We start from the raw sequence: 21,419 nt of genomic DNA, 5'->3' as shown, positions 1-21,419 counted from the left end.
GGGAATGAGTTGGATAGCCTTCATGTTCATAGCTCATTCTAGAGCAGGTAGCTAGCTGGCTAGAGTGGGGTTGGATAGCCTTCATGTTCATAGCTCTTTATAGAGCAGGTAGCTAGCTGGCTAGAGAGGGGTTGGATAGCCTTCATGTTCATAGCTCATTCTAGAGCAGGTAGCTAGCTGGCTAGAGAGGGAATGAGTTGGATAGCCTTCATGTTCATAGCTCTTTATAGAGCAGGTAGCTAGCTGGCTAGAGAGGGAATGAGTTGGATAGCCTTCATGTTCATAGCTCTTTATAGAGCAGGTAGCTAGCTGGCTAGAGAGGGGTTGGATAGCCTTCATGTTCATAGCTCATTCTAGAGCAGCTAGCTAGCTGGCTAGAGAGGGGTTGGATAGCCTTCATGTTCATAGCTCATTCTAGAGCAGCTAACGTTAGCTAGCTGGCTAGAGAGGGGTTGGATAGCCTTCATGTTCATAGCTCATTCTAGAGCAGCTAGCTAGCGAGGTTGTGTGCTGTAATAGTGTGCAGCTACTTCCCTGTAAACTGTTTTTAAAACTACAAACGTCAATGAGTGATTGGTCAACTAATAGCTAACGTTAGCAAGTCAAGCTAACAGCTAGCCATATAGCTATACATAATTAATTGCGTTGCATCTGTGTCCTAACACTGACAATAACATGAATGAATGATGGCAACTGTCAACTTAGCCTACTAGACAACAAGATTTTAAATGAAAACCTTTTCCTTAAACATGGAAACACCTGAGGTCCCAGTCTGTTTGTGTTGTCATGCCCAACTCCTTACCACTCATGACAAACATGGTTGTCTTGACAACGAGTTGGCAAGAGCACAAACCGATCTGGAACCAGGCTAGGAAACGCTGCGTGAAAAGCCCTCCTGCTATACATCTGGCTGGTGGCCAAACATATAAATGATGACCCAAGACATCGCAACAGATGGGTCATTAATTGAGGTGCCATTTTGGAACAGAAAGAACAGACCTGTCGTATTAAATGATGATTATTCACATTGTCATTACTGCAATGCTTTAGTCGTGTTCAAAACATATATATAAGTGACTTTGTTGAGCTTTTCACGATACAATTTTAGATCGTTTCATATGATTTTGACATGATGCGTGAAAAATGCTAATATCAGTCCCATGACTTGAATGGGATTTGTGGGAAAAAATGCTAAAACGTTAGCATGTTGAAACAGTGCTAGGAAAACAACTGGGCCCAAATACTACTACTATGTGTAATAAAGATGTGAAATGGGGCTTGATTCAGACTCCCATCATGGTGTACTGAAGATGTGAAATGGGGCTTGATTCGCCATGCCTCTGCAGACCCCCATCATGGTGTAATGAAGATGTGAAATGGGGCTTGATTCCCCATGCCTCTGCAGACCCCCATCATGGTGTAATAAAGATGTGAAATGGGGCTTGATTCCCCGTGCCTCTTCAGACCCCCATCATGGTGTAATGAAGATGTGAAATGGGGCTTGATTCCCCCATGCCTCTTCAGACCCCCATCATGGTGTAATGAAGATGTGAAATGGGGCTTGATTCCCCGTGCCTCTGCAGACCCCCATCATGGTGTAATAAAGATGTGAAATGGGGCTTGATTCCCCGTGCCTCTTCAGACCCCCATCATGGTGTAATGAAGATGTGAAATGGGGCTTGATTCCCCCATGCCTCTTCAGACCCCCATCATGGTGTAATGAAGATGTGAAATGGGGCTTGATTCCCCCATGCCTCTTCAGACCCCCATCATGGTGTAATGAAGATGTGAAATGGGGCTTGATTTCCCCATGCCTCTTCAGACCCCCATCATGGTGTAATGAAGATGTGAAACGGGGCTTGATTCCCCCGTGCCTCTTCAGACCCCCATCATGGTGTAATGAAGATGTGAAATGGGGCTTGATTCAGACCCCCATCATGTTGTAATGAAGATGTGAAATGGGGCTTGATCCCCCCATGCCTCTTCAGACCCCCATCATGGTGTAATGAAGATGTGAAATGGGGCTTGATCCCCCCATGCCTCTTCAGACCCCCATCATGTTGTAATGAAGATGTGAAATGGGGCTTGATCCCCCCATGCCTCTTCAGACCCCCATCATGGTGTAATGAAGATGTGAAATGGGGCTTGATCCCCCCCGTGCCTCTTCAGACCCCCATCATGTTGTAATGAAGATGTGAAATGGGGCTTGATCCCCCCCGTGCCTCTTCAGACCCCCATCATGTTGTAATGAAGATGTGAAATGGGGCTTGATCCCCCCCGTGCCTCTTCAGACCCCCATCATGTTGTAATGAAGATGTGAAATGGGGCTTGATCCCCCCCGTGCCTCTTCAGACCCCCATCATGTTGTAATGAAGATGTGAAATGGGGCTTGATCCCCCCCGTGCCTCTTCAGACCCCCATCATGTTGTAATGAAGATGTGAAATGGGGCTTGATCCCCCCCGTGCCTCTTCAGACCCCCATCATGTTGTAATGAAGATGTGAAATGGGGCTTGATCCCCCCGTGCCTCTTCAGACCCCCATCATGTTGTAATGAAGATGTGAAATGGGGCTTGATCCCCCCCCGTGCCTCTTCAGACCCCCATCATGGTGTAATGAAGATGTGAAATGGGGCTTGATCCCCCCCGTGCCTCTGCAGACCCCCATCATGGTGTAATGAAGATGTGAAATGGGGCTTGATCCCCCCCGTGCCTCTTCAGACCCCCATCATGTTGTAATGAAGATGTGAAATGGGGCTTGATCCCCCCCGTGCCTCTTCAGACCCCCATCATGTTGTAATGAAGATGTGAAATGGGGCTTGATCCCCCCCGTGCCTCTTCAGACCCCCATCATGTTGTAATGAAGATGTGAAATGGGGCTTGATCCCCCCCGTGCCTCTTCAGACCCCCATCATGTTGTAATGAAGATGTGAAATGGGGCTTGATCCCCCCCGTGCCTCTTCAGACCCCCATCATGTTGTAATGAAGATGTGAAATGGGGCTTGATCCCCCCCGTGCCTCTTCAGACCCCCATCATGTTGTAATGAAGATGTGAAATGGGGCTTGATCCCCCCCGTGCCTCTTCAGACCCCCATCATGTTGTAATGAAGATGTGAAATGGGGCTTGATCCCCCCCGTGCCTCTGCAGATTCCCATCATGGTGCTGAGGGGTCACACAGACGCTGTCACCAGCTGTCACTTCTGCTTTGACGACACCAAAGTCCTGACCAGCTCCCACGACAAGACGGCCACTCTGTGGGTAGGTCCACCAAACACAAGTCCACCAAACACTAGGTCTGCTTCCCAAATGGAACACTAGTCCCTATATAGTGCACTACTTATAACCACTATTCCCTATATAGTGCACTACTTCTGACCACTCTTCCCTATGTAGTGCACTACTTATAACCACTATTCCCTATATAGTGCACTACTTATGACCACTATTCCCTATATAGTGCACTACTTTTAACCACTATTCCCTATATAGTGCACTACTTATAACCACTATTCCCTATGTAGTGCACTACTTATGACCACTCTTCCCTATGTAGTGCACTACTTATGACCACTCTTCCCTATGTAGTGCACTACCTATGACCACTCTTCCCTATGTAGTGCACTACTTATGACCACTATTCCCTATATAGTGCACTACTTATGACCACTCTTCCCTATGTAGTGCACTACTTATGACCACTCTTCCCTATGTAGTGCACTACTTATGACCACTATTCCCTATATAGTGCACTACTTATGACCACTCTTCCCTATATAGTGCACTTCTTATAACCACTATTCCCTATATAGTACACTACCTATGACCACTATTCCCTATATAGTCCACTACTTCTGACCAAGGCCTATAGGTATTAACCTGAACTATATGATATTGTTGTGGCCTAAATAGCACCCTTATTCCCTATATAGTGCACTACTTATGACCACTATTCCCTATGTAGTGCACTACTTATGACCACTATTCCCTATATAGTGCACTACTTATGACCACTCTTCCCTATATAGTGCACTACTTATGACCACTATTCCCTATATAGTGCACTACTTATGACCACTATTCCCTATATAGTGCACTACTTATGACCACTATTCCCTATATAGTGCACTACTTATGACCACTCTTCCCTATGTAGTGCACTACTTATGACCACTATTCCCTATATAGTGCACTACTTATGACCACTATTCCCTATATAGTGCACTACTTATAACCACTATTCCCTATATAGTGCACTACTTATGACCACTATTCCCTATATAGTGCACTACTTATGACCACTATTCCCTATATAGTGCACTACTTATAACCACTATTCCCTATATAGTGCACTACTTATAACCACTATTCCCTATATAGTGCACTATTTATAACCACTATTCCCTATATAGTACACTACTTCTGACCAAGGCATATAGGTATTAACCTGAACTATATGATATTGTTGTGGACTAAATAGCACCCTTATTCCCTATATAGTGCACTACTTCGGACCAAGGCCTATAGGGCTCTGGTCAAGAGTAGTGCACTCTGTAGGGAATAGGGTGCCATTAGTGCCACACTATGTATGTCTGCTTCTGAAGGACACAGAGAGTGGTGCACTCTGTAGGGAATAGGGTGCCATTAGTGCCACACTATGTATGTCTGCTTCTGAAGGACACAGAGAGTAGTGCACTCTGTAGGGAATAGGGTGCCGTTAGTGCCACACTATGTATGTCTGCTTCTGAAGGACACAGAGAGTAGTGCACTCTGTAGGGAATAGGGTGCCATTAGTGCCACACTATGTATGTCTGCTTCTGAAGGACACAGAGAGTGGTGCCCTCTGTAGGGAATAGGGTGCCATTAGTGCCACACTATGTATGTCTGCTTCTGAAGGACACAGAGACTGGTGCCCTCTGTAGGGAATAGGGTGCCATTAGTGCCACACTATGTATGTCTGCTTCTGAAGGACACAGAGAGTGGTGCCCTCTGTAGGGAATAGGGTGCCATTAGTGCCACACTATGTATGTCTCCTTCTGAAGGACACAGAGAGTGGTGCCCTCTGTAGGGAATAGGGTGCCATTAGTGCCACACTATGTATGTCTCCTTCTGAAGGACACAGAGAGTGGTGCCGCCCTGCTGGTGTTTGAGAGAGGACATCTGTCCAACATCTCTGAGTGTGCCCTGATTCCAGACAAGAAAAGGTGAGTTGTCAGTGTGTACCGATCGCCTACCCTTCTCCAGGAGTGTGCACTCGTACACTCCAACATATTCCTAACACCAGAGGGGGAGTGTACAAGTGCACACTTTGGGAGAAGGGTAGCTCATCAGAATGTAGCCTTGCTGTTATCAACATTGACCACAGATGCCCTTGTCTGTTTGTTGTGACTAGTGATTTATACATGTTATAACTCTTCATGTAATTGTTTTGTTTCCTCAAATATGATATATTACCACCATACCATATTATCACCATACCATATTATCACCATACCATATTATCACCATACTGAGGGACCTCACCATACCATATTACCACCATACCATATTATCACCATACCATATTATCACCATACCATATTATCACCATACTGAGAGACCTCACCATACCATATTATCACCATACCATATTATCACCATACCATATTATCACCATACTGAGGGACCTCACCATACCATATTATCACCATACCATATTATCACCATACCATATTATCACCATACTGAGAGACCTCACCATACCATATTATCACCATACCATATTATCACCATACTGAGAGACCTCACCATACCATATTATCACCATACCATATTATCACCATACCATATTATCACCATACTGAGAGACCTCACCATACCATATTATCACCATACCATATTATCACCATACCATATTATCACCATACTGAGGGACCTCACCATACCATATTATCACCATACCATATTATCACCATACTGAGAGACCTCACCATACCATATTATCACCATACTGAGAGACCTCACCATACCATATTATCACCATACCATATTATCACCATACCATATTATCACCATACTGAGAGACCTCACCATACCATATTATCACCATACTGAGAGACCTCACCATACCATATTATCACCATACTGAGAGACCTCACCATACCATATTATCACCATACCATATTATCACCATACTGAGGGACCTCACCATACCATATTATCACCATACTGAGGGACCTCACCATACCATATTATCACCATACTGAGAGACCTCACCATACCATATTATCACCATACCATCACCATACCATATTATCACCATACCATATTATCACCATACTGAGGGACCTCACCATACCATATTATCACCATACCATATTATCACCATACCATATTATACCATATTATCACCATACCATATTATCACCATACCATATTATCACCATACCATATTATCACCATACTGAGAGACCTCACCATACCATATTATCACCATACCATATTATCACCATACCATATTATCACCATACTGAGGGACCTCACCATACCATATTATCACCATACCATATTATCACCATACTGAGGGACCTCACCATACCATATTATCACCATACTGAGAGACCTCACCATACCATATTATCACCATACTGAGAGACCTCACCATACCATATTATCACCATACTGAGAGACCTCACCATACCATATTACCACCATACTATATTATCACCATACCATATTATCACCATACCATATTATCATCATACCATATTATCACCATACCATATTATCACCATACTGAGGGACCTCACCATACCATATTATCACCATACCATATTATCACCATACCATATTACCACCATACCATATTATCACCATACCATATTATCACCATACCATATTATCACCATACCATATTACCACCATACCATATTATCACCATACTGAGAGACCTCACCATACCATATTATCACCATACCATATTATCACCATACCATATTATCACCATACTGAGAGACCTCACCATACCATATTATCACCATACCATATTATCACCATACTGAGAGACCTCACCATACCATATTATCACCATACCATATTATCACCATACTGAGAGACCTCACCATACCATATTATCACCATACCATATTATCACCACACCATATTATCACCATACCATATTATCACCATACCATATTATCACCATACCATATTATCGCCATACCATATTATCACCATACTGAGAGACCTCACCAATAGGGTGCCATAGGGCCCTGTCTAAAGTAGTGCACTATATAGGGAATAGGGTGCCATTCTCCTCCTGCCAGAGGAGAAGTCCCAGAGGGCTGCAGGGAGGGAGGTGCTGTTGCCAGGTAACCCTGGTAACCCTGGTAACCCTGGCAGAGGAGAAGTCCCAGAGGGCTGCAGGGAGGGAGGTGCTGTTGCCAGGTAACCCTGGTAACCCTGGTAGAGGAGGAGTCCCACAGGGCTGCAGGGAGGGAGGTGCTGTTGCCAGGTAACCCTGGTAACCCTGGTAGAGGAGAAGTCCCAGAGGGCTGCAGGGAGGGAGGTGCTGTTGCCAGGTAACCCTGGTAACCCTGGCAGAGGAGAAGTCCCAGAGGGCTGCAGGGAGGGAGGTGCTGTTGCCAGGTAACCCTGGTAACCCTGGCAGAGGAGAAGTCCCACAGGGCTGCAGGGAGGGAGGTGCTGTTGCCAGGTAACCCTGGTAACCCTGGCAGAGGAGAAGTCCCACAGGGCTGCAGGGAGGGAGGTGCTGTTGCCAGGTAACCCTGGTAACCCTGGCAGAGGAGAAGTCCCACAGGGCTGCAGGGAGGGAGGTGCTGTTGCCAGGTAACCCTGGCAGAGGAGAAGTCCCAGAGGGCTGCAGGGAGGGAGGTGCTGTTGCCAGGTAACCCTGGTAACCCTGGTAACCCTGGCAGAGGAGAAGTCCCAGAGGGCTGCAGGGAGGGAGGTGCTGTTGCCAGGTAACCCTGGTAACCCTGGCAGAGGAGAAGTCCCAGAGGGCTGCAGGGAGGGAGGTGCTGTTGCCAGGTAACCCTGGTAACCCTGGCAGAGGAGAAGTCCCACAGGGCTGCAGGGAGGGAGGTGCTGTTGCCAGGTAACCCTGGTAACCCTGGCAGAGGAGAAGTCCCAGAGGGCTGCAGGGAGGGAGGTGCTGTTGCCAGGTAACCCTGGTAACCCTGGCAGAGGAGAAGTCCCACAGGGCTGCAGGGAGGGAGGTGATCACACATAGGGAGTCTAAACTCCAGACCTCCACTAAAACATTAGCTAGTTCATGGATTACTACTGGTTTTGCTGTTGCACTAGTCTAGTGGCATTGAGGTGATATCTTAAAAGAAAACTATAATATGGTATTTGTTTCATTAGTCCATTGTTGACATAGTCACAGAATGTTTTGCTTGTCAGCAATCAAGTTTTCAAGATATGTAACTTTCAAAATTCAGAAAACATTCCCGTGTGATGCATTTAGCTAAACACAACATCATGCGGGGATGATTTCTGTCTTTTGAAAGATTTTTTTTTTTCTTCGAAAAACGTGTTTTTCCCCCTCTATCTCTCTGTCTCTCTCTCACCCAGGCTGATTACTGCGTCATGGGACAAGACCCTAAATGCATGGGACTTGGAGACTGGGAAGATCATTGTGAGTCAATCAAATAATGAATCTCATCCTCACACTGTGTTGTAGAGACCTCTCTGGTACCTTTCTCTCTCTCTCTCTCTCTCTCTCTCTCTCTCTCTCTCTCTCTCTCTCTCTCTCTCTCTCTCTCTCTCTCTCTCTCTCTCTCTCTGTCTCTCTCTCTCTCTCTCTCTCTCTCTCTCTCTCTCTCTCTCTCTCTCTCTCACACTTTCTCTCTCTCTCTCTCTCTCTCTCACACTCTCTCTCTCTCTCTCTCTCTCTCTCTCTCTCTCTCTCTCTCTCTCTCTCTCTCTCTCTCTCTCTCTCTCTCTCTCTCTCTCTCTCTCAATTCAATTCAATTCAATTCAATTTGCTTTATTGGCATGACGTAACAATGTACATATTGCCAAAGCTTGTTTACAATGTAAAAATGAGAATCAAAATTGTCAACGGGACAACAGTAACAACAATAACCAAGGGTCAAAATAACCATACATTCAACAATAACAATAAACATACAGTAAAGGACATGTGCAGGTTGATTGGTTTGTCAGACACTGTCCCTCAACTTATGGCAGGCAGCAATGTAGTGCGCTGCCAACCCACAGCTCTCTGCGTCCTCCCCCAACAGGACGGGTAGCCTATCCTCATCAGAGAGGTCTTTGAAACCTTGAATAAGAGTTTCAAATTTGGGGAAATGACACTCTCTAATTGTTTTATATTTTTGACATTTTGTCAGGAAATGCAGCTCCGTCTCAGGTTCTGCCATTGTGCAGTGGTTGCACAGCCTTTCCTCTACAGGGAGCCAGGTTTTCCTGTGTCTACCCTTCTCAATGGCAAGGCTGTGCTCACTGAGCCTGTACTTTGTCAAGGTTTTTCTAAAGTTTTGATCAGTAACCATGGTCAAATATTTAGCCACGGTGTACTGTCGATTTAGGGCCAGATAGCACTGCATTTTGCTCTGTGCTTGTGCTTGTGTTTCCCAATAAGCAATATAGTTTTGTTTTGACTGTGTTGTAATTTGGTTTATCCTGATTGATTGGATGTTCTGGTCCTGAGGCTTCAGTGTGTTAGTAGAACAGGTTTGTGAACTCAGCCCCAGGACCAGCTGGATGAGGGGACTCTTTTCTTTGCTCAGCTCTTGGCATTGCAGGGCTTGGTAATGATATGAGAGGGGGTCACTGTATTTTAGATGTTTCCAAAACTTAATTGCTCTTTTTTGAGTTTTTATTATTAGTGGATATTTGCCTAATTCTGCCCTGCATGCATTGTTTGTAGTTTTCCTCTGGACATGTAGGAGAATCTTACAGAACTCTGCATGCAGGGTTTCAATGGGATGTTTGTCCCATTTGATGAAATCTTGTTTTGCAAGTGGACCCCACACCTCGCTGCCATAAAGTGCAATTGGTTCAATGACATATTCAATTAGTTTTAGCCAAATTTTAATAGGTATTTCAATTTGAATTTGCTTTTTAATTGCGTAGAATGCCCTGCGTGCTTTCTCTCTCAGTTCATTCACTGCTTCATTAAGGTGTCCAGTTGAGCTTATTTTTAAACCTAAGTAATTGTAGTGTGTGCAGTGCTCTATATATTTTGTACCAATTGAGAACTTTGGTCTAATTCCCTGAGATCTGGATCTTCTCTGGAAAATCATTATTTTAGTCTTTTTGGGGTTTACTGCCAGGGCCCAGGTCTGGCAGTACTGCTCTAGCAGGTCCAGGCTCTGCTGTAGGCCATGTGCTGTGGGTGACAGCAGGCATAGGTCATCGGCGAAGAGTAGGCATTTAACCTCTGAATTATGGAGACTAACACCAGGGGCTGAGGATTTTTCTAGAATAGTGGCCAATTCGTTGATGTAAATATTGAAGAGTGCTGGGCTCAGATTACAACCCTGACGAAGGCCCCGCCCCTGGTTAAAGAATTCTGTTCTTTTCTTGCCAATTTTAATGCTGCACGTATTGCCAGTATACATTGATTTAATTATGTCATATGTTTTACCCCCTACACCACTTTCAATAACTTTGTAGAATAGTCCTGTGTGCCAAATAGAATCAAATGCTTTTTGGAAGTCGATAAAGCAAGCGTATATTTTGGTATTATTTTGGTGGACATGTTTATCTATCAGGGTGTGTAGGGTGTAAATATGATCGGTCGTGCGATGTTTTGGTATAAATCCAATTTGGCTTTTACTCAAGACATTGTGCTTATTAAGGAAGTTTAGAACTCTTACATTTATAATACTACAGAAAACCTTCCCCAGGTTACTGTTCACACAAATGCCTCTGTAATTGTTAGGGTCAAATTTGTCTCCGTTTTTAAAGATTGGGGTTATGAGTCCTTGATTCCAGATGTCAGGGAAATAACCTACACTCAGGATCAAATTAAACAGTTTTAATATAGCCAACTGAAATTTTGCACTAGTGAGTTTGAGCATCTCATTTAGGATGCCATCAGGTCCGCATGCCTTTTTAAATTTGAGAGCCTGAAGTTTCTTATAGAGCTCCTGGTCAGTAATTGGGGAGTCCAGTGGATTTTGATTGTCCTTTATAGCTCTTTCTAATCCATTCAACTTCTCATGAATTTGGCGTTGTTCTGCGTTTGTGTCAATTTGAACAGTGTTGTAGAGTGTTTTAAAATGGGTTGTCCAAATGTCACCATTTTGTATCGCTAATTCCTCTTGTTTAGATTTTTTTATTTTTTTCCAATTTTGCCAGAAGTTGTTTGTGTTTATGGACTCCTCAATTAGCGTCAGCTGCTTTCTGTTGTACTGTGCTTTTTTGGTTCTGAGTGTACGTTTATAGAGTTTTAAAGTCTCACAGTAATGAAGGCGTAATTCACCATTATTTGGGTCTCTGTGCTTTTGGTTGGATAGTGTTCTAAGTTTTTTCCTTATAATTTTACAATCTGCATCAAACCAGTTGTCATCTGTGATCTTTTTTGTTTTGTTTTTTATCAATTTCAATTGTGCTTCTTTTGCCGTTTGCCTGAATATATAGTTGATGTTTTGTACTGCTAGATTGATGCCTTCTTTACTGTGAGTGAATGTGGTATCCAGAAAGTTATCTAAGAGTGTTTGGATATTTTGGTTCCAGGTTGCTTTCTGGTATTCTTCTGTGCTGTTTTGGGCCCATCTGTATGAATGTCTGATGTTGTACAGCTTACTGGGCTGTGAATGTGTGGTTGTTTCCATGTCTGTTCTTTTGAGGAACAATGTAATTTGGCTGTGATCAGACAGAGGTGTTAGTGGCTTGACAGTGAATGAGCTGAGAGAGAAGGGGTCAATGTCTGTGATCATATAGTCTACTGTACTGTGGCCAAGAGGTGAGCAGTAGGTGAATCTCCCCAAAGAGTCCCCCCGTAACCTACCATTGACAAAGTACAGACCCAGGCTTCTACAGAGCTGCAACAGATCCCTTCCGTTTTTGTTGACGGTGCTGTCACTGTTGTTTCTATTGGGGAGATTAAGACAGTTAGAAACATTATGGCCTGTAATAAAGCTGTCCCCTCGTGTGCTCGTTAGATCAGGTAGTGTTCCTGTGTGCTCGTTAGATCAGGTAGTGTTCCTGTGTGCTCGTTAGATCAGGTAGTGTTCCTGTGTGCTCGTTAGATCAGGTAGTGTTCCTGTGTGCTCGTTAGATCAGGTAGTGTTCCTGTGTGCTCGTTAGATCAGGTAGTGTTCCTGTGTGGTCGTTAGATCAGGTAGTGTTCCTGTGTGCTCGTTAGATCAGGTAGTGTTCCTGTGTGCTCGTTAGATCAGGTAGTGTTCCTGTGTGCTCGTTAGATCAGGTAGTGTTCCTGTGTGCTCGTTAGATCAGGTAGTGTTCCTGTGTGCTCGTTAGATCAGGTAGTGTTCCTGTGTGCTCGTTAGATCAGGTAGTGTTCCTGTGTGCTCGTTAGATCAGGTAGTGTTCCTGTGTGGTCGTTAGATCAGGTAGTGTTCCTGTGTGGTCGTTAGATCAGGTAGTGTTCCTGTGTGGTCGTTAGATCAGGTAGTGTTCCTGTGTGGTCGTTAGATCAGGTAGTGTTCCTGTGTGCTCGTTAGATCAGGTAGTGTTCCTGTGTGCTCGTTAGATCAGGTAGTGTTCCTGTGTGGTCGTTAGATCAGGTAGTGTTCCTGTGTGCTCGTTAGATCAGGTAGTGTTCCTGTGTGGTCGTTAGATCAGGTAGTGTTCCTGTGTGGTCGTTAGATCAGGTAGTGTTCCTGTGTGCTCGTTAGATCAGGTAGTGTTCCTGTGTGGTCGTTAGATCAGGTAGTGTTCCTGTGTGCTCGTTAGATCAGGTAGTGTTCCTGTGTGCTCGTTAGATCAGGTAGTGTTCCTGTGTGGTCGTTAGATCAGGTAGTGTTCCTGTGTGCTCGTTAGATCAGGTAGTGTTCCTGTGTGCTCGTTAGATCAGGTAGTCTTCCTGTGTCGCATTTGTGTCCCCACAGATGAGCACATTTCCCTGGGCCTGGAAATGGCACGTCTCTTCCTCAGGGGTGGGGAAGATCTCCTCTGAGTAATATGGGGATTCTGAGGGGGGGATATAAATTGCGCAAAGGAACACATCTTTTTCTGTCAGTACAAGTTCTTTTTTCAGTTTTAACCAAATGTGATATTTGCCAATTTTGAGGGGATCAATTAGATGTTGTAGGTCGGATTTGTACCAAATGATCAGTCCTCCAGAGTCTCTGCCTCTATTGACAGAGCTGTGTTTTTGTGACGGCACAATTACCTCTCTGTAACCTGTGGGACAGTGAGTGACAATGACACCATGTCTCCTGCAGAATGATGACGTCAACATCTTTAAGATTTTTGTTGAACTCCAGTGCTAAACTCTTCAGTCCAAAGGTTGATGAGTTTAGGCCCTGAATGTTCCACATGCTAACTGACAGTGATTTCATGTTCCAAAAGAAAGAATAGCAGTCAGAAATACAGTAACTAACTATTAAGTTGTTAAGAGCGAGATAAACAGGATAACAGCCAACATTTTTTCTGTTATATAAACATTCCTATTCATTGAACAAGTACATTTTAGTACAATAGGTGTGTGTGTGTGTGTGTGTGTGTGTGTGTGTGTGTGTGTGTGTGTGTGTGTGTGTGTGTGTGTGTGTACATGCGTCCGTGTGTGTTTAGTGCAGTTTAGTGCAGATGTATTGGAGGAGCTGTTTAATCTCACTTAATCCTACAGGGTTCTCCTGTCCTCTGACGACCTCTGCGTAGCTGCGCTGGTCCTGCTGTTGGGCCCTGTGGAGTGGAGGGGGGCCAGGTCTGGGCCGTGGGGCTTCCTCTCTGGTCTGGTAGGGGTGGTGGTCTGGTGCGGGGTAGTAGGCTGGGCCCGGTCCGGTCTGGCTAAGCCGATGGAAGTGGTGATGGTCTGGTGGTGGGTGGGGCCTGTGGGGTGCGCTGGGTCTGGTGTGGCGTTGAAGGGGCCTGGGGCTCCTTGTTGGTGCAGTGGTCTGGTAGGGGTCTCTGGGTGGTCCTCTGTCCAGTGCGGCATGGGGTGTTTGTCTACCAAGTGCCACGTCCTTTAGAGACTTGACAAACATCCCTACTGTCTGCTTCCTCAGGTGGGAGTAGTCGTGCAGATGCTCTGGGGTGATTGTTGTGTGGTGAGCAACGTGTACGTTTGGGAGTAGGCCACACCCTCTGGTGATGTCAGCGTTGACTTTCTGAATGGTACGGTGATGGAAGTCTTTGCGGGGCAGCAGAGTGGAGATGGTGATGTGGGAGTTGGGGAACCGCTCAGAGGCCCTCTCTGCTACTCTGTTGACCAGCCTGCCTACTCTCTCCTGCTCCTCTCGCAGGTTGTTGGTGCCGGTGTGAATAATAATGTGGCCTGGTGTGCCAAAGTCAGGCTGGGACAGGATGTGGAGTGCATCCTGTGTTTTTGGGCACCATATTTTGCGCACCTTGTGTTGGGGGAAGAGTTTATCTTCTTGGATGAATTTCCCATTTGAGTCAATGAGGATGGCCACCTCAGTGGGTTTTACCAGATTAGTGTGTTTACGGTCTGGGGCTGGAGTACACAGGGCCTGTGTACATGGAGGGGTGTGTGGGGGTGTGTCAGGGGGGGCCAGAGAGCTTCTCTCTGTCGTAGGTGTCTCCATGTGAGCCTCCTTGTTGACTGGGGGTGTGGGTAAAGTGTTGTCGGTATGGGGGGGGGTTGTGGGTAAAGGTGGGTCGGTGGGGGTGTTAGGGGTGGTGAGGGGCTGCAGCTTCTCTCTAGGAGTCTCTACAGTCTGTTCTCTGTGCTGCAGCACCCTCTTGATGCCAGACAACTCCTTTGTCATCTCCTCCTTTACCTGCACCAGCTCTCTCCTCATGGTGGCCTTTACCTCCTCCAGCGCTGTGGTAAGGCTCTCTCTCAGCTCCTGGACAGAGTTCTTCAGCTGGGTCCTGCACTGGTTGATCTGGTCCTGTAGAAGCTCTGTGTCTGGACTGGTGGTGGTGTAGCTGGGGAGCTGCTCCTTCAGCTCAGTAACCCATACCTCTATCACTGCCAGCCTGTCTCTCAACAGGCTGATGGTAGTGGGGTCTTGGCTCTGGTGGTTGTAGGCAGGCAGGGGGGAGGATGGTCCTGCTGTTGGGGTGCCTGAGGTGAGGGGAGAGGTCGGGGTGCTGTCCTTTTCTTTTTTGCTTTCCGCTATCTTCGTTAGGGTGGGGAAGTCCTGCACAACAGAGCTGAGTGCAGCCTCACTGCCCTGGACCATGACAGTGCCGTTCTGATACATATTTACTGTCAGAAACCTGTTTTCCTGGTCCTTATCGCTGTCCTCAAAAATGTGGATTTGCCTTCCCTTGCAGATGCCTTTCTTCGTGGTATAGCTGAAATGCCTGGTTACAGCTGTATGCCAGGCAGTAGTGTGGTCTGTGTAAAATAACAGGTTTGTAACAGTCCTGTTTTGTGAGCAGTCGGCAAACAAAGTTTCTGGGTTCTCCCTCAGAATTCTGTGTTTAAAATTGATTCTTCCTTTCTCTGATTTGATTTCTGCTGGGTATTCAAAAAAAAGCGGGGAAAGTCTCTCAGTTTCTGTCGCTGCTAACGCTGCTAGCGCTGCCTCAGTGGCCATGTTGCTATGGTTACCACCAGTAAACAGTTAGAGCTAGACGTTAAGCTAACTGACCGATTTGAATTTGGCTAGCTACCACGATGAAGATTGGTCTTTTAACTCACTCTCTGTCAATTTTTTCCTCCTTTGTTGATCTTCAGTTGTACAATTTGATTACCTATACATTTTTTGCTAATTGAATCGTGTCAATCTCGCTCTTAACAAACAAAAAGTTATAACAAGTCAGGAGCTGTTCCTCTGCATGACTTCTCTCTCTCTCTCTCAATTCTCTCTCTCTCTCTCTCTCTCTCTCTCTCTCTCTCTCTCTCTCAATTCTCTCTCTCTCTCTCTCTCTCTCTCTCTCTCTCTCTCTCTCAATTCTCTCTCTCTCTCTCTCACACACTCTCTCTCTCTCTCTCTCTCTCTCTCTCTCTCTCTCTCTCTCTCTCTCTCTCTCTCTCGCTTTCTCTCTCTCTCTATGTCTCTCTCTCTCTGTGTCTCTCCTCTCTCTGTCTCTCTCTCTGTCTCTCTCTGTCTCTCTCTCTCTCTCTCTCTCTCAATTCAATTCAATTCAATTCAATTCAAGGGGCTTTATTGGCATGGGAAACATGTGTTAACATTGCCAAAGCAAGTGAGGTAGATAATATACAAAAGTGAAATAAACAATAAAAATTAACAGTAAACATTACACATACAGAAGTTTCAAAGCAATAAAGACATTACAAATGTCATATTATATATATACAGTGTTGTAGCAATGTATAAATGGTTAAAGCACACAAGTTAAAATAAATAAACATAAATATGGGTTGTATTTACAATGGTGTTTGTTCTTCACTGGTTGCCCTTTTCTTGTGGCAACAGGTCACAAATCTTGCTGCTGTGATGGCACACTGTGGAATTTCACCCAGTAGATATGGGAGTTTATCAAAATTGGATTTGTTTTCGAATTCTTTGTGGATCTGTGTGATCTGAGGGAAATATGTGTCTCTAATATGGTCATACATTGGGCAGGAGGTTAGGAAGTGCAGCTCAGTTTCCACCTCATTTTGTGGGCAGTGAGCACATAGCCTGTCTTCTCTTGAGAGCCATGTCTGCCTACGGCGGCCTTTCTCAATAGCAAGGCTATGCTCACTGAGTCTGTACATAGTCAAAGCTTTCCTTAAGTTTGGGTCAGTCACAGTGGTCAGGTATTCAGCCACTGTGTACTCTCTGTTTAGGGCCAAATAGCATTCTAGTTTGCTCTGTTTGTTTGTTAATTCTTTCCAATGTGTCAAGTAATTATCTTTTTGTTTTCTCATGATTTGGTTGGGTCTAATTGTGCTGTTGTCCTGGGGCTCTGTGGGGTGTGTTTGTGTTTGTGAACAGAGCCCTAGGACCAGCTTGCTTAGGGGACTCTTCTCCAGGTTCATCTCTCTGTAGGTGATGGCTTTGTTATGGAAGGTTTGGGAATCGCTTCCTTTTAGGTGGTTGTAGAATTTAACGGCTCTTTTCTGGATTTTGATAATTAGTGGGTATCGGCCTAATTCTGCTCTGCATGCATTATTTGGTGTTCTACGTTGTACATGGAGGATATTTTTGCAGAATTCTGCATGCAGAGTCTCAATTTGGTGTTTGTCCCATTTTGTGAAATCTTGGTTGGTGAGCGGACCCCAGACCTCACAACCATAAAGGGCAATGGGCTCTATGACTGATTCAAGTATTTTTAGCCAGATCCTAATTGGTATGTTGAAATTTATGTTCCTTTTGATGGCATAGAATGCCCTTCTTGCCTTGTCTCTCAGATCGTTCACAGCTTTGTGGAAGTTACCTGTGGTGCTGAGGTTTAGGCCGAGGTATGTATAGTTTTTTTGTGTGCTCTAGGGCAACGGTGTCTAGATGGAATTTGTGTTCCTGGCGACTGGACCTTTTTTGGAACACCATTATTTTGGTCTTACTGAGATTTACTGTCAGGGCCCAGGTCTGACAGAATCTGTGCAGAACATCTAGGTGCTGCTGTAGGCCCTCCTTGGTTGGTGACAGAAGCACCAGATCATCAGCAAACAGTAGACATTTGACTTCGGATTCTAGTAGGGTGAGACCGGGTGCTGCAGACTGTTCTAATGCCCTCGCCAATTCGTTGATATATATGTTGAAGAGGGTGGGGCTTAAGCTGCATCCCTGTCTCACCCCACGACCCTGTGTGAAGAAATGTGTGTGTTTTTTGCCAATTTTAACCGCACACTTGTTGTTTGTGTACATGGATTTTATAATGTCGTATGTTTTTCCCCCAACACCACTTTCCATCAATTTGTATAGCAGACCCTCATGCCAAATTGAGTCGAAGGCTTTTTTGAAATCAACAAAGCATGAGAAGACTTTGCCTTTGTTTTGGTTTGTTTGGTTGTCAATTAGGGTGTGTAGGGTGAATACATGGTCTGTTGTACGGTAATTTGGTAAAAAGCCAATTTGACATTTGCTCAGTACATTGTTTTCATTGAGGAAATGTACGAGTCTGCTGTTAATGATAATGCAGAGTATTTTCCCAAGGTTACTGTTGACGCATATTCCACGGTAGTTATTGGGGTCAAATTTGTCTCCACTTTTGTGGATTGGGGTGATCAGTCCTTGGTTCCAAATATTGGGGAAGATGCCAGAGCTAAGGACGATGTTAAAGAGTTTTAGTATAGCCAATTGGAATTTGTTGTCTGTATATTTGATCATTTCATTAAGGATACCATCAACACCACAGGCCTTTTTGGGTTGGAGGGTTTTTATTTTGTCCTGTAACTCATTCAAGGTAATTGGAGAATCCAGTGGGTTCTGGTAGTCTTTAATAGTTGATTCAAGGATTTGTATTTGATCATGTATATGTTTTTGCTCTTTATTCTTTGTTATAGAGCCAAAAAGATTGGAGAAGTGGTTTACCCATACATCTCCATTTTGGATAGATAATTCTTCGTGTTGTTGTTTGTTTAGTGTTTTCCAATTTTCCCAGAAGTGGTTAGAGTCTATGGATTCTTCAATTACATTGAGCTGATTTCTGAGATTTCTTAGATTTTTGCATTCGTCATCAAACCATTTGTCATTGTTGTTCATTTTCTTCGGTTTTCTATTTGAGATTTTTAGGTTTGATAGGGAAGCTGAGAGGTCAAATATACTGTTAAGATTTTCTACTGCCAAGTTTACACCTTCACTATTGCAGTGGAACGTTTTACCCAGGAAGTTGTCTAAAAGGGATTGAATTTGCTGTTGTCTAATTGTTTTTTGGTAGATTTCCAAACTGCATTCCTTCCATCTATAGCATTTCTTAATGTTACTCAGTTCCTCTCTCACTCCCTCTCTCTCTCTCTCTCTCTCTCTCTCACACTTTTTCTCTCTCTCTCTCTCTCTCTCTCTCTCTCTCTCTCTCTCTCTCTCTCTCTCTCTCTCTCTCTCTCTCTCTCTCTGTCTCTCTCTGTTATCTCTCTCTCTTTAACACTAATGAACATCTGAGACCATGGGGGATGTTTCACAAATCATAACTTCGGAGAGGGAGTATACGTGACACAGCCTGTGTGTGTGTTGGTGTGTTACACAGTGGACTGCAGCTCAGGCTGGTCTCCTGACCTCATGTAGCGTCTCAGAGGATGGGAAGTACGTCGTCTCCTCCTCCGACCCGGAGAACGCCATCTGCCTGACCTCGGCTGATACAGGGGAGAGGCTCTTCCACATAAAAGGTACATCAGCAGTAGCTATTGATCTCTATATTGATTTTTTCCATTGAGCTATGCTAACGCTAAGCGAGGCTCGTGCTATCATAAGCTTTCACATGTTAAAGGTAGGAGTCAGCGATGCAAGACGTAAACAGCACTGTCAAGCAGATTTCTGAAACAACTCAAGAGTATGAATCACCAAGCGGAACCTTCTCTGCTGTTTTTGGGTCCTGCAGCAGCCTGAAGAACGCCCCTTCAACATGAACCTTCTCTGCTGTTTTGGGTCCTGCAGCAGCCTGAAGAACGCCCTTCAACATGCACCTTCTCTGTTGTTTTGGGTCCTGCAGCAGCGTGAAGGACGCCCCTTCAACATGCACCTTCTCTGCTGTTTTTGGGTCCTGCAGCAGCCTGAAGAACGCCCCCTTCAACATGCACCTTCTCTGCTGTTTTGGGTCCTGCAGCAGCGTGAAGGACGCCCCTCAACATGCACCTTCTCTGCTGTTTTGGGTCCTGCAGCAGCGTGAAGAACGTCCCTCAACATGCACCTTCTCTGCTGTTTTGGGTCCTGCAGCAGCCTGAAGAACGCCCCGCAACATGCACCTTCTCTGCTGTTTTGGGTCCTGCAGCAGCGTGAAGAACGTCCCTTAACATGCACCTTCTCTGCTGTTTTGGGTCCTGCAGCAGCGTGAAGAACGCCCCCTCAACATGCACCTTCTCTGCTGTTTTGGGTCCTGCAGCAGCGTGAAGAACGCCCTTCAACATGCACCTTCTCTGCTGTTTTGGGTCCTGCAGCAGCCTGAAGAACGCCCTTCAACATGCACCTTCTCTGCTGTTTTGGGTCCTGCAGCAGCCTGAAGAATGCCCCTTCAACATGCACCTTCTCTGCTGTTTTGGGTCCTGCAGCAGCGTGAAGAACGCCCCTCAACATGCACCTTTTCTGCTGTTTTGGGTCCTGCAGCAGCGTGAATAACGCCCTTCAACATGCACCTTCTCTGCTGTTTTTGGTCCTGCAGCAACATGCACTGATATTTTGTGTGTGTGCAACGTCTTGCATCGCTCTCATCTATAATATCCTGCTGCTCCTGGTAACGTCTCAGTTTAAGTCATGTCTAATGGTAACGTCAGGTCACTGAGTCTCAGTTTAAGTCATGTCTAATGGTAACGTCAGGTCACTGAGTCTCAGTTTAAGTTATGTCTAATGGTAACGTCAGGTCACTGAGTCTCAGTTTAAGTTATGTCTAATGGTAACGTCAGGTCACTGAGTCTCAGTTTAAGTCATGTCTAATGGTAACGTCAGGTCACTGAGTCTCAGTTTAAGTTATGTCTAATGGTAACGTCAGGTCACTGAGTCTCAGTTTAAGTCATGTCTAATGGTAACGTCAGGTCACTGAGTCTCAGTTTAAGTCATGTCTAATGGTAACGTCAGATCACTGAGTCTCAGTTTAAGTCATGTCTAATGGTAACGTCAGGTCACTGAGTCTCAGTTTAAGTCATGTCTAATGGTAACGTCAGGTCACTGAGTCTCAGTTTAAGTCATGTCTAATGGTAACGTCAGGTCACTGAGTCTCAGTTTAAGTCATGTCTAATGGTAACGTCAGGTCACTGAGTCTCAGTTTAAGTCATGTCTAATGGTAACGTCAGGTCACTGAGTCTCAGTTTAAGTCATGTCTAATGGTAACGTCAGATCACTGAGTCTCAGTTTAAGTCATGTCTAATGGTAACGTCAGGTCACTGAGTCTCTGTTTAAGTCATGTCTAATGGTAACGTCAGGTCACTGAGTCTCTGTTTACGTCATGTCTAATGGTAACGTCAGGTCACTGAGTCTGTTTAAGTCATGTCTAATGGTAACGTCAGGTCACTGAGTCTCAGTTTAAGTCATGTCTAATGGTAACGTCAGGTCACTGAGTCTCAGTTTAAGTCATGTCTAATGGTTACGTCAGGTTTAAGTCATGTCTAATGGTAATGTCAGTTTAAGTCATGTCTAATGGTAACGTCATGTCACTGAGTCTCAGTTTAAGTCATGTCTAATGGTAACGTCAGGTCACTGAGTCTCAGTTTAAGTTATGTCTAATGGTAACGTCAGGTCACTGAGTCTCAGTTTAAGTC

The 21,419-nt window shown here is 45.0% G+C and overlaps 1 protein-coding gene across 1 annotated transcript in view; it reads left to right on the top strand.

The window, feature by feature from the left end:
- Positions 1-21,419, top strand: part of LOC139575440 (WD repeat-containing protein 88-like) — a 45,605-nt gene that overhangs the window by 1,689 nt on the left and 22,497 nt on the right. The window contains exons 2-5 of the mRNA XM_071400396.1: positions 3,146-3,256; positions 5,111-5,199; positions 8,570-8,633; positions 19,199-19,337. Of these exons, the coding sequence (XP_071256497.1) occupies positions 3,146-3,256; positions 5,111-5,199; positions 8,570-8,633; positions 19,199-19,337 (403 nt within the window). The remainder of the gene's footprint in view (positions 1-3,145; positions 3,257-5,110; positions 5,200-8,569; positions 8,634-19,198; positions 19,338-21,419) is intronic.

The sequence above is a fragment of the Salvelinus alpinus genome, chromosome 5 (genome assembly GCF_045679555.1).
Source record: "Salvelinus alpinus chromosome 5, SLU_Salpinus.1, whole genome shotgun sequence".
Taxonomy (NCBI): domain Eukaryota; kingdom Metazoa; phylum Chordata; class Actinopteri; order Salmoniformes; family Salmonidae; genus Salvelinus; species Salvelinus alpinus.
Note: the sequence above shows the minus strand (reverse complement) of the source record. Positions and strands in the feature narration are given on the sequence as shown.